This window comes from Myotis davidii, unplaced genomic scaffold (genome assembly GCF_000327345.1).
Source record: "Myotis davidii unplaced genomic scaffold, ASM32734v1 scaffold89, whole genome shotgun sequence".
Taxonomy (NCBI): Eukaryota; Metazoa; Chordata; class Mammalia; order Chiroptera; family Vespertilionidae; genus Myotis; species Myotis davidii.
Genome location: NW_006300372.1, coordinates 358,906 through 372,826, shown reverse-complemented (window position 1 = coordinate 372,826; position 13,921 = coordinate 358,906). Strand labels below are relative to the sequence as shown.

The window sequence follows — 13,921 nt, the reverse complement described above, 5'->3', positions numbered from 1 at the left end:
AAGATTTGTACATTTTGAATCTTTAGTTTAATTAGTTTATTAAGTAGTCCAAAGGTTCACACCAAAGTAAGAGGTGATCAGTGAGAAAGTTTTAAGTAAGAAATAAATTCACCATATTTGGAAGTTCAAGAATGATTTGAAACCATGAAATGACTTAGCACACTGAGAAATTATAAATGTATGTGTCTCTACTGACCAGAGGAATCATTGCACTTCAGAAGAAACTAAATGCACTTTATGAATTTGTAGCCATTTAAGGTGTAGTTGAAGTCACTCAATTTATAAGTTTATTTAAAATATCATTTATCATTTTCATCAAATTAGATTTACCTCCTCGAGAAGAATTTGAGTTCTTAACAGATAAATTGGCATCAGATGTTCAACATAAAACTCTTGCATGGCCAATGGGGAATAAGACCAACTAAAAGCAGGAAGAGTTTTATAGTTTGTTAATTAGTGAAACTAGACAGTTTCTTAACAAGTACTTTATAAAGTGGATACAGCCTGGCCCACATGGCTCAGTGGTTGAGCATCGGCCTATGAATCAGAAGGTCACAGTTCAATTCCCGGTGAGGACACATGTCGGGGTTGCAGGCTCGATTCCCCAATGTGGGGTGTACAGGAGGCAGCGATCAGTGATTCTCTCTCATCATTGATGCTTCTATCTCTACCTCTCCCTTCCCCTCTGAAATCAATAAAAATATATTTTAAAAAATAAAGTAGATTCAAATTTTTATATGTAACATACACAAGTACATAAAAATTTGTTATAAATAAGGTGTGAGGGAAGGCCTGAGGGAAAGTGGAGGGGTTGTCATTGGTGTCTGCCATGTATACATAACTATTAGTATCTGCTTTATAAATTCCCAATACATACTCATCACCTATAATGAGATATTTTTGCTCAAAGCTCAGAGAAGAGTATTTGATGTGGACTCACCTGCATTAATGCATGATTGTCTCTAGAAAACACTGAATCACCTGACAGCAAAAGAGGCTCGCTTTTCCCACAGCTCTCCTGGCTGATGAGCGTGTCCGCATAGTTGGGCTGGGGGAAGATCAGGTGACTCTTCCCGGAGTCCGCGGTGAGGGAGACCTCATGGGAATAGGTCTGCAGGAAAGCCTGCACCCCATCCACACCCACAAAGTGGGAAGCGGGCACGCCTGCAAACCCGCTTCCCGGAGCCTGGAGCAGGCGCAGTTTGTGCCAGCGCCTCAGCCTGAGTGCCAGCAGCATGATGACAAAGGCAAGGAAGACGCAAGAGACTGCGGCCACTGCCACCACCAGGTAGAGTGTAAGGCCAGAGTCCTCAGGGTTGGCGGGGGACTCAAGGCTACTTAGGTCAGCCAGGACATCCGGGATGCTGTCAGCCACGGCCACGGTGAGCGTGACAGTGGCAGAGAGAGGGGGCTGGCCATGGTCCTGAACTGCCACCACCAGGCTCTGCTTGAGCGCGTCTCTGTCCAGCAGGGCCCTCGCAGTGCGCACCTCGCCCGTGTGCAGCCCCACCGCGAAGAGCCCTGGCTCGCTGGCCTTGAGCAGGCGGTAGGACAGCCAGGCGTTCTGGCCGGAGTCTCTGTCCACTGCCACCACCTTGGTCACCAGGTAGCCGGGCTCTGCGGAGCGGGGTGCCAGCTCCACGCCGGTAGAACCATCAGTGGGCAGGGCAGGGTACAGGATCTCTGGCGTGTTGTCGTTCTGGTCCAGTACAAACAGGCTCAGGGACACGTTGCTGCTGAATGGAGGGTCCCCACTGTCCTGTGCCATCACTTGTAGCTGCAGGTCTCGGAACTGCTCATAGTCGAAGGAGCACAGCGCGTACAGGACTCCAGTGTCCGAGTTAATGGAGACGTAGGAGGACAGGGGCGCTCCCTGGACAGTGTCTTCTACCAGAGAGTACGTGACCTGGGCGTTCTCTCCATAGTCGGGGTCGTGGGCGGTCACGGAGACGATAGAGGCGCCTCTGGGGTTGTTCTCTGCGATGTAGGCGGTGTAGAAGGCATGAGAGAAGGCGGGTGGGTTGTCGTTGGTGTCTGCGACATTCAGTAAGATGTGAATTTTCGTGGACAGGGGTGGACGCCCTCTGTCGGTGGCCGTCACCGTGATATTGTAGCTCGGGACCAGTTCTCGGTCTAGGGGTGTGTCTGTCACTAAGCTATAGTAAGTTCCATATGACTTTTCCAATTTGAAGGGCAGATGCCCTTGGATAAAACAGACCACTTGTCCATTTTCCCCGGAGTCTTGATCATTTACATTTAAGAGGGCGACCAGTGTCCCTTTCGGAGCGTTTTCCATAATGGAGCTGGAGAGAGAGGTGACCAGTACTTCAGGGGCGTTGTCATTCACATCCAAGACTGTGATGAGGACCTTGGCGCCCGCAGAATACCCGGCGTTATCCGTTGCTTGCACTTCCATCTCATAGAATCCTGATTCCTCGTGGTCCAGCTCCCCTTTTGTTGAAATGGTCCCTAAGTTACAATTCAGCTCGAAAAGTTGGGCCGCCTTGTGGTCCACATACCGGAAGGAATACAGCACTTCCGCATTGGCCCCTTCGTCGGGGTCGGTGGCGTTCACCCGCAGCAGCGCGGTGCCCACAGCCGCGTCCTCGGGGACGCTCACGCGGTACTCGGGCTGCGCGAACGCGGGGGCGTTGTCGTTCGCGTCCAGGACGGTCACGCGGATGCGCGCGCTGCCAGTGCGCACCGGGTCGCCGCTGTCGGAGGCCGAGAGAACCAGGTGGTGAACCGCCTTTTCCTCGCGGTCCAGGGCGCGCTCCAGCACCAGCTCCGGGTACTTGTTACCGTCCGCTCCGCTTTGAACCGCCAGCGAGAAGTGAGTGTTGTTACTGAGCTCGTAGCTCTGGAGCGAGTTTTTGCCGATATCCGGATCCCAGGCGTGGGGAAGGGGGAACCGCATCCCAGTGGCTGCGTGTTCACTCATCTTTATTTCTAAGTCACCTTCCCGGAAGGAGGGGGCATTGTCATTAATGTCCCTCACTTCTACCACCACCCCGTATATTTTCACTTGGTCCTCCATCAGGATCTCCAGATTGAGCTGACACTTGCTGGCCCCCATGCAGAGCTCCTCCCGGTCTATCCTGCCCGCCGTGACCAAGCTGCCGCTGCGGGCATTCAGAGCGAAAAGTTGCGTCCTACCTCCGGAGACGATGCGGACTCCGCGCTCCTGCAGTTCCCTGGCCTCCAGCCCCAGATCCCTGGCGATGTTGCCCACCTTAGAGCCTATTTCCAGCTCCTCGGGAACTGAATAGTGGATTTGGGTGCATCCAGGTTCCCACAGAATCCCCAAGAGAACTCCCAGCAGGGCCAGCCCTCTGCAGTCCTGGTGCAGTCGCGCGGGAACCATTGTCACTTTCCTGGAGAGTTATTTCCAGTGCTTCCTGCACCACCGAGGGAGGTCGATGTCAGGATCGCGAGGTCCGTCCCTGGAACCCGTGGGCCGGGGGACCAGAGCCCCTCCGTTCCGTCTCCTCGCAGTCCAGGAGGAGATGGTTAGTTTCTGGCCGTGCTTTGTGCTTCGGCGCGTGCACAGCGGCAGGAAGGAGCGCTCTGCTTTCCTCTCCCTGATTGGTGAACAGCGGCGCTCAGAGTCCTAACCAATTACTGCACAATCTTCAACTCGGAGAAAAGACTTTTGGTTTTTAGACCTCAAATAGCTCCACCTACTGTTCTTCAACTAGGGATGGAAGTGGAGCCGATTAAAACAACATTTTGTTTTGTTTTAATGGAAACTTCAGGGAGCTTCTTTTTATTTCCCAAAAAAATTTTCACACAGGGCCACTCTCCGAAGATTATTTTCTGTAGCTGTAGGCATATTCTGATATTCCCATGAGCTTTTAAACGAACTTGAAATTTCTATACACAGTAATTTTATCCGTCATTGTAGTGCACCTGCGTTGACATCACCAATACCCCCCTCCTCCCCAACATTCCTATTATGGGACATCTCCCTAGGACTGTTCCATGTTGAGAAATCATATGATAGAATAATTTAAAATTCCTCACTCAGCTATAAGTTGGGGCAAAATTTTTCATAGATTCTTAAATTTGCCTAAATGAAAGAACTGCTTAAACACGGTGTTGACATTTAAATTTAAAAACCAAACATTCACACTAATATGGAAACCTAAAAATAAGAAATGTGATTGTACACATTATGGAAATCACTGGAAGTTTATAGAAGACACATTACCATTTAACATTTTTAGAACAAAATCGAAGCATTCCAACTTGCATTTACTGGAAGTAAGGGTAGTACTCTATAATCTACTAATACGTTATATTTCAAAAGAATGTGCAGGAAAATTGGTAATCCAAAGAATAATATACACTTACCTTTTTCTGGGTAACAAACCTAATTCCAATTACTGATAATTATTAGCAATACATTTGGAAGCCCATTAAAATATAAGAAAATTTCTCACTGTTGTGCTTTCGTGAATGCAAATATTTATATTCTGAGGATAAGCAGGTTTGGCAGGCCGACCATAAAATAATTTTTTTTTGAATTGGGAAGACATATATAGATGGATTTGAGGGGGGGAAATGCATAAAATTGACCTACTCACTGGGATTCAAAGAATCCCTAGCAAAAGAACCTGAATATTATAAAATCATTCCTATGTCCCCTTTTTAAAGCCTTTTCTCATGCATTCTCCTCTTTGTAGTTAATAAAGAAAATTAAAGCAAACCATTTGCAGATGAAAGGCATTCATTGAAACTCTTGTGAGTAGAAGCAACAGAGTTAGAGCTTAACTTCTTATTCTCCTCAGTGACACTTACTATCGAGGATGCTTCATTAGAAAGATCTTGCGGCGGGACCATTTCTGGCGTCATAGAGAGAAAATTAAACATTGTTTTTTGAGAATCCGAGGCAACATGCATATTGTAGGAATAAGGCAAAGTTCCCTCGTTGTAGTTGGGAGAAATCCCCGGTCCAGTCTTAGTACAAAGACTATGCTGAAAGCAGCGCCAGGTAGCCAGGCTGGAGGAGCGTCGCAGGCGCACAGCAATGGCCAGAATCACCGCGAGGAGGAAGAGCACGGAGATCAAGGCCAAGGCCACCACCAGGTAAAATTGCAGCTCAGCCTGGGGGTCAGAAGGTGTGTGATGGTCATTGAGGTCCGGCAGCGCCTCTTGAACACTGTCAGCGAAGACCAGGAGCAGCGTGGCGGTGGCTGAGAGGGGCGGCTGGCCCCCGTCCCGCACGGCCACCAGCAGCCGCTGTCGTGCCGAGTCCCTGTCGCCCAAAGCCCTCGCTGTGCGCACCTCGCCCGTGCGCAGCCCCAGGCTGAAGAGCCCGGGCTCGCTGGCCTGCAGCACGTGGTAGGACAGCCAGGCATTGTGTCCCGAGTCCGCGTCCACCGCCACCACCTTGGTGACCAGGTAGCCCGGCTGCGCGGCGCGCGGCACCGTGTCGAAGAGCGCAGAGCCGTCGGGCCCCAGCGCCGGGTACAGCACCCTGGGCGCGTTGTCGTTGCGGTCGCCCACCAGCACGCGCAGGCTCACGTTGGCGCTGAGCGCGGGCGAGCCCTGGTCGCGCGCCTGCAGCGTCAGCTCAAAGGCGCGCAGCTGCTCGTGGTCGAAGGCGCGCTGCGCGAACACCACCCCGCTGTGCGCGCTCACGGACACGTAGGACGACAGCGCCCGTGCCTCCAGGTCGCTGGCCACGATGGCGTAGGACACCTGGCCGTTGGGGCCCAGGTCGGGGTCGGAGGCGCTGACCTGCGCGATGGAGGCCCCGGGCGGGTTGTTTTCTGGCACGTGGACCAGGTAGGCTGGCTGCTGGAACACCGGGGCGTTGTCGTTGACGTCCCTGATGTATAGGGTGACGCTTCTGCTGGAGGAGAGGGGTGGCTTGCCTCTGTCGATGGCTGTGATGGTAACATTGTATTCTGGGGTCTGTTCCCGATCCAGGGCCCCATCTGTCACCAGCTTGTAGTAATTATTGGCGGAAGACTGAATTCTAAAAGGAACGTCCTCTTTTATGAGGCATATAACCTTCCCGTTTTCTCCGGAATCTTTATCGTGTGTTTTGAACAAAGCAATCACCGTCCCGGGCTCTGCATCCTCGGTTATGGAACTAGACACCGAAGTGAACACCACCTCTGGGGCGTTGTCATTCTCATCTAGAATTTCGAGTATAATTTTACATTTGGTGGCCATGCCTCCGCCGTCCTTGGCTTCCATGATTATGGTATAACTGCTACTGATTTCGAAGTCTATAGGGTTTTTGGATTTAATTTCTCCACTTTGATGGTCTAGCGTAAACATACTTCCAACGTCTCCTGGTGTTTTGAGGGAGTACGTGATGTCCGCATTGATGCCCTCATCCTGGTCGGTGGCTGTCACCTTTAGCACAGAGGTGCCCGGGGGCAAGTTCTCTGGAAGGGTAACTCTGTACACATCCTGACTGAACACTGGGGCGTTATCGTTGGCGTCAGTAACCTCAATCCTAATTTGAGTGGTGCCGGTTCTGACCGGGTCACCGCCATCCACCGCTGTCAGGACCAGGAGATGGGAGCTCTGTTGTTCCCGGTCCAGGGGCCTTTCTAACACCAATTCCGGGACATTCTTGCCTTCAGCTTTATCCTTTACCATTAGAGAAAAGTGCTCATTATAGCTGAGTTGGTAACTCTGGAGAGAGTGGGGCCCTACATCTGCGTCTATAGCAGATTCCAAGTCAAACCGAGCTCCTGGAGATGCAAATTCATTGATTTGTAAAACAGTGCTATTTTGGGGGAAATGGGGTGGATTGTCATTTATATCTTCTATCATCACGTTTACGTGAAAAACATTTAGAGGGTTCTCTGCTACAATCTCTAAGGGCACGACACACACAGGGTTTTGAGGGCAGAGCGATTCCCGATCTATTCTGTCACTCACAAGTAAGTTCCCATTCTCCGTGTTTAAGGCAAAGTATTGTTTCTCTGCACTAACTCTGAGGTTGCGGGTCAATAAATCCCGTGCCGGCAGCCGCAGGTCCTTAGCGAGATTCCCCACTACAGAGCCCCTGGCCATTTCTTCCGGAATAGAGTAGCGGATCTGCTCGGAGAGCGCCCTGCAGAACAAAGGCAGCAGGAAGAGAGAGAGTACTTGCCACCGCCGCGGGGTCCTGCTCCTCTGCTGCGCGCTGGTGCCCATCCTTCCGAGCCCTGCTGCAGCCTCTGGCATTGAAAAGATGCTTTCTTTACAAATTGTGTTTAAATATCTACTTCCACCGCGTAGAAAACTCAAGGCTCCCAGTTTGAAGGCAGCCCAGTCGGTATTCCGGAATCAGATTTGCCGAGCAGTGAGCCGGAGTCCGGACCCCTCGCCGTTCTACTTGCTTTTGTGACTGCGCAGAAAACACCCGGTGGATCCTGGACTCCAGCTCTTGCAGCAGTTGGCCAACAGCGGCGCCCAGAGTCTGCTTAGAAAACTGCAGGCAGAAGCCTTGCAAATAATGGGATTCGGTATTCCAACAGCTATGTTGGACTGACGTCTAGGAAAGGAGGCAATTAGTGCGTTTTGGATGTGTCTGTTTTCCAGTGTTTACTTCAAAAGAAAGTTCCCTAGAGATGGGATCCAATAGAAGAGCCAGAAACCCACCATTGAGAAAAGTTTGTCTTTTTCAAATCAGAGGCAGTGCAGATATTGGAAGAACAAAGCAAAGTCTTCTCTCCAGACGTAGAACAAAGACCACGTGAGAAAATAGCCCCACCAAGTGGTATGGGGAAATTTTGGCAGCCATGAAATGACACCTAGTATTAGATTCAATCTTATGTACAGATTAATTTCCCTCCTCCATTTATCAGGAAACTGGAGGAGAGCTTAAAGCTATATAGGTTGTACTCAGGATAAGGATGGCCAATGACATCAAGTCTTCCTTGTTACTTATAAAAGAGATTTGTGAAAGGGATCATTAAGTGTTTTACACTTACATCATAAACAATATAAAAGAATACCCGAGTAGGTTACCATTTTCATAATGTCATGAAAATGTGAGGCTGTTTTATTTGTCCTTTTATTTAAATGGACCATATGTTGCACTTTATTACTACCTTTGAGTCAAAATAATCTTCTTAATCTCAAGTTTCAAAGCCACCCTTTTCTATTTTCTAGGATCTTGGTTGCCAGCTCCTAACTAGTTCAGACTACATTAAAAAAAATGTTTTTGTTGATTTTAGAAAGAGAGGGAGAGGAAAAGAAAGAAACATCAATGTGAAAGAGAAACATAAATTAGCTCCCTCCTCAACGCCCCCAGTGGGGATCGAGCCAGAAACCCAGGCATGTGTCCAGACCTGAATGGAATCTGCAAAATTTTGGTGCAGAGGATGACGTCCAACCAACTGAGCCACACTGGCTAGGGCCAGACTACATTTTAAAAAATAGGGAACATCTCCCTCTTCCAGCAAAATACCTCATATCCTTTTTATTCATCTAATTTCAGTTCAAGTAAAATGTGTCAAATCTTTTTTCTCAGTTTGGAATTCCACAAGCATAATTCTATCCCTAGATGCTCAAAACACACTAACATTTTCTTGACGTCAAGACAAATTTAGGCATTTGTTGTAAGACTTTCCTTTCCTACAGTTGAAATTCTTTTCACCCAAACATTAGATACTCTATGTAGAGTTAATTACTAAGGCCAACTCCTAAAGGAGAAAGGAAAACTGGAAAGGGAACATGAATATGCTAGCAATTTGGACAGAATATCTAGAAGTAGTGGTGTGAGCATGAGGAGCTGTAGTGATGTGTGTTTCCCGATGGTCTTAGGTGACCCCTGTGAAAGGGTCGTTCGACCCCCAAAGGTGTCGCGACCCACAGGTTGAGAACCGCTGTCCTAGGGCTTCAATAACAAGTTGGTTATAAATATAAGAACCGAGTATACTTAGATATAATACAAAGGGAGTTTATGAAGGAAATAAAGAGGGAGTCCATGACTTGCTGGCATGTTGAAAACAAACAAAAATATCTAGAGGAATACCCACCCCATCTCTTATATTCACAACTATTCCATATGAATAAATCTGAAAAATGTAAACATATTTAACAGATTTGAAAATAAATTTCTGAGGGGCACTGGATCAAAAATAAGCATTTCTGTGTCTTTACACTTTAAAAAACCTTCAACACACACTAAAGTACAAGTAAAAGAATAAAAGGAAATAGCACCAGTTCAACAATTCAATTATTTCTTCAGAACTATCTAATGCACTAACTGTGGAAATAGAAAGATGTCTAGAACTTAAGGAAAAAAGTGCGTTCTATATTTTCTCTCACAAGGGAGTCTAGTAATTAAAAGGCAGTCAACATGTCTGTTTTGGCGGGATAAATTAATGAGACAAAATTAAAATAATCAACAGGATCTAAACATATTACCAGCCATCAAAAATGAAAATATAATTCTTTTTGTGCTCAGAGCAAAGTTTACACGTGTAAATGTGGACGTATATGTGACTGTGAATATAGATAGATAAGAAAAAGAGCTAGAGACAATATGCTATTGAATCAACAGGGTCAAATCTGGTCATTAGAAGTAAAGCAAATAATGGTAGAATATAATTATAATCATGGAGGCAATGCAAAGTTGAAATAGGGAAATAAATAGAAAGTGTTTGCAAATTATAACCAGTTTACATTGATAGTCACAGACACTGATAGAAAAATATCACTAAAATTCAATTTACTATAAAGCAAGCCATAATAGCAACACTGCACCCTTGGACTCAAAAGAAAATATACCAAACTAAAAAAATGACTTTCAGAAAACCTTTTTGAAAAATGATGGTAGTTTGAATAAAGGTAAAATACACAAACGCACATGTATTGCTCGATGTCTGTGTGAACTGAATATGCCCCCGCCCCCAGCAGTTTTCATAATAGGCTTACCAAAAGAGCCACTGAACAGACGTGTGCAGAGACACTAATAATTGGAAGGCAGGAAAAAAATCTCACCTGATTACTTGTAGGATTACTTTTGCCTATACCGGTAACTGAGTCTTCAACTATCAAGAGAGGCTCGCTTTTCCCACAGCTCTCCTGGCTGATGAGCGTGTCCGCATAGTTGGGTTGTGGGAAGATCAGGTGACTCTTCCCAGAGTCTGCAGTGAGAGAGACCTCGTGCGAATAGGTCTGCAGGAAAGCCTGCACCCCGTCCACACCCACAAAGTGGGAAGCGGGCACGCCTGCAAACCCGCCTCCAGAAGCCTGGAGCAAGCGCGATGTGTGCCAGCGCCTCAGCCTGAGCGCCAGCAGCACGATGACAAAAGCAAGAAAGACGCAGGAGACCACGGCCACCGCCATCACCAGGTACAAGGTGAGGCCTGAATCATCAGGGTTGGTGGGAGACTCAAGGCTTCCCAGGTCTGCCAGGACCTCTGGGATACTGTCGGCTACAGCCACAGTGAGTGTCACGGTGGCAGAGAGAGGAGGCTGGCCATGGTCTTGAACCTCCACTACCAGGCTCTGCTTGAGCGTGTCTCTGTCCAGCAGGGCCCTTGCCCACCAGGTACAAGGTGAGGCCTGAATCATCAGGGTTGGTGGGAGACTCAAGACTGCCCAGGTCTGCCAGGACCTCTGGGATACTGTTGGCTATAGCCACAGTGAGTGTCACGGTGGCAGAGAGAGGAGGTTGACCATGGTCCTGAACTGCCACCACCAGGTTCTGCTTGAGCGACTGCAGAGCGGGGTGCCAGCTCCACACCAGTGGAGCCATCAGTGGGGAGTGCAGGGTACAGGATCTCTGGTACATTGTCGTTCTGGTCCAGCACAAATATGCTCAGGGACACGTTGCTGCTGAGTGGAGGGTCCCCACTGTCCTGTGCCATCACTTGTAGCTGCAGGTCTCGGAACTGCTCATAATCGAAGGAGCACAGCGCGTACAGGATGCCAGTGTCTGAGTTGATAGAGATGTAGGAGGACAGGGGAGCTCCCTGGATGGTGTCCTGGACCAGAGAGTAAGTGACCCGGGCATTTTCTTTGCTGTCCAAGTCAAGTGCAGTCACTGAGAAGAAGGAGGCTCCCCTGGGGTTGTTTTCAGGAATGTAGGCGGAATAAGAGGAGTGAGCAAACGTGGGTGGGTTATCGTTGTCATCTGCTACATTCAATGAAATATGAGTTTTTGTAGACAAGGGTGGACTTCCATGATCTGTAGTCGTCAATGTTATATTGTAGCTCTGGACCTGCTCTCTGTCCAGCGCTCTGTTTGTTACCAACTTGTAATAATTTCCATAAGTCTTTTCTAAATTAAAAGGCAGATCGTCAGGAATGAAACAAGAAACTTGACCATTTTCCCCAGAGTCTTGATCTTGCACGTTTAGAAGAGCAATTACTGTACCTGGAGGAGAGTTTTCCAGCACTGAGTCAGTAGAAGATGTGATCGTTATTTCTGGAGCATTATCGTTCACATCCACAACTGTGATCAACATCTTAGCAGTGGTCCAGAGACCTCCACCATCTTGGCCTTGAATCTCCATCTCATAGAACCTGTATTTCTCAAAATCCAGAGGCCCCTGTATTGAGACTTCTCCAGTTCGAGAATCCAACCGGAATATTTCAGAAGCTTTGCTTTCCATGTCCCGGAACGAATACACCACTTCCCCGTTGACTCCCTCATCTAGATCAGTTGCGTTTACCACCAGCACCCGAGATCCAGAGCTGAGGTTCTCGGGAACACTCACTCGATACACAGACTGTGTAAACTTTGGGGTGTGGTCATTGACATCGAGGACCACCACACGAATGGGAACAGTGCCCTGGCGGATGGGGTCTCCTCCATCTAGGGCTGTGAGGAGGAGGTGGTGGGCAGCCTCTTTCTCCCGGTCCAGGGTTCCCTCCAGCACTAGCTCTGGATTCTTGGCTCCATCAGTAATGCCTCCAACTTGTAAGGAAAAGTAGCTATTAGGGTTGAGCTGGTAGCGCTGAAGGGAGTTCATTCCTACATCTGGATCCCTGGCGTTAGGAAGGGGAAATCGCAATCCCGGGGTTGCGTGCTCACTGACTCTTATCTCTACTTCCTCCTCCCGGAAACTGGGGGCGTTATCATTAATATCCATTATCTCCACTTCCACTCCGTAAATCTTCAGGGTATCTTCCACAAGTATCTCCATATTTAAAAAACAGGAGGACGCCGTCTCACAGAGCTCCTCCCGATCTATCCTACCTGCGGTGACCAAGCTGCCACTTCGCGGATGCAGAGCGAAAAGCTGCGTCCTACCTCTGGAGACGATGCGGACGCGGCGCTCCGCCAGCTCCCAGGGCTCCAGTCCCAGGTCCTTGGAAATATTGCCCACGAAGAAGCCTTTGTCTGTCTCCTCTGGCACCGAGTATCGGATCTGCCCGGCCCCAAACTCCCGCAGCGTCCCCAGGAAAATGTACAGTAACACCAGCCCGCTGCGGTCCAGGCGTAATAGCTGATTCGCCATGGCAGTGGCTGAGCCGGTATTCCGAGGTTTCTTGAGCCGGTTTGTCCTGACAGCCTATCTATCTACAAAGTCCCGGGCCGACTGCACCCAGATATATCAGAGAGCGAAGGAAAGTCCGTACTTTAAGTTCCAGCATCAGGATCCGTGAGTATCCATCTCCCTCCGCTTTGTGTTATAGAGGTAGGGGAGGGAGTGACTCTGTAGCTTGCAACTTCCCATTCCCTGGTTGGTGAACAGCGGCGCCTAGAGCCCAAACTTATTATTGCAACGAGTAAGAAAACCCAACAAATGTGCCTGTTCAATAATAAATACACTCACCTTTTTCAGAATCATTCCTGCTGCATATGTAAAGCTCAAATTTCAGACAACAGCTATATGATGTGATTTACGAGCTAACCAAGAGCACTTATGGAGAGATTAATTTTTAATTTTTAAAAATTTTAACAATTATAATGTTAACAATTTTTAATTGTTTAAAATTTTAAAAAAGTTTTCAAATATTACTGGAACTGATAACTTGCAGGTTAGATTTGGTCCCTATTAATTTTTACCAACTGAAGAGAATAGCATTTGTTGATGTGGAACTAGCACGGTCCTGACAAAATCATCAGATAGGATGCATGGCGATAATTCTCAGTAATGGTTCTTTATTGAGAAAAATAAAGATGAAACATTTGAGAAGATTTGGATGGCATTAAGGTTATTTAAAATACCATTATATAAAATATATCTGTATTCCATATCCTTAATTAAAGGGTATTCTATTTCATGAAAATTTCATGAGATTTCTCTGTATACCTAGCTTAAAATGCATTTGAATATTAGAAGGATCGCAGCATTGTAAACTTGAGTCTTAACAGTGATACTCATAGGTCTGACCAAGGATTTATTTTAGAAACTCTAGCAAGAGATTGAACATCGGATCTTGAAATAAAAGCACTATATTGATATATACTGGCATATTGGAATATAAAAAGCATTATTTTAACTACTTACCTGTGTAAAAGTCTTCTTATTTGCTTCAACATTAGGAGTTAGAATGCCAGCCAATAGCGCTAACGAGCTATCTTTGCTGAGAGTATCTGGTTTAGCTGGACAATGATCGGTAGATGTGAGAAAATTTAATTCCGGGTTGGTTTGATCCCCAGGCACACACAGATTATAGGCATAAGGCAAAGTTCCCTCACTGTAGTTGGGGGGAATCTCCGGTCCAGACTTGGAGCAGAGAACAGACCCAAAGCAGCCCCCAGTGGCGGGGTTGTAAGAGCTTCGCAGGCGAAGAGCAATGGCTAGAATCACCGCGAGGAGGAAGAGCACGGAGATCAAGGCCAAAGCCACCACCAGATAAAACTGCAGCTCAGCCTGGGGGTCAGAGGGCGTGGGGTGGTCGCTGAGGTCCGGCAGCGCTTCTTGTAGGCTGTCAGCGAAGACCAGGAGCAGCGTGGCGGTGGCTGAGAGGGGCGGCTGGCCCCCGTCCCGCACGGCGACCAGCAGGC

At 47.9% G+C, this 13,921-nt stretch overlaps 2 protein-coding genes across 9 annotated transcripts in view; both read right to left on the bottom strand.

Annotated features, from left to right (window-relative positions):
* LOC102757680 (protocadherin gamma-C4) overlaps positions 1-13,921 on the bottom strand; it is a 130,930-nt gene that overhangs the window by 57,277 nt on the left and 59,732 nt on the right. The window contains exon 1 of one of the 8 annotated variants that reach the window (XM_006776958.2): positions 9,958-10,498. The exons of 5 other annotated variants lie outside the window; for them this stretch is intronic. In XM_006776958.2, the coding sequence (XP_006777021.1) occupies positions 9,958-10,305 (348 nt within the window). In that variant the 5' untranslated portion in view covers positions 10,306-10,498. Of the gene's footprint in view, positions 1-940; positions 3,946-4,800; positions 7,346-9,957; positions 10,499-13,921 lie in introns of those variants that run through there. 2 more of the 8 variants (XM_006776957.2, XM_006776955.2) reach the window with 2 other exon arrangements.
* Positions 10,517-12,819, bottom strand: LOC102752530 (protocadherin gamma-A11-like). Its single transcript, XM_006777026.2, has one exon. It carries the CDS (start codon positions 12,423-12,425, stop codon positions 10,551-10,553), a length of 1,875 nt encoding a protein of 624 aa, XP_006777089.1. The 5' UTR covers positions 12,426-12,819; the 3' UTR covers positions 10,517-10,550.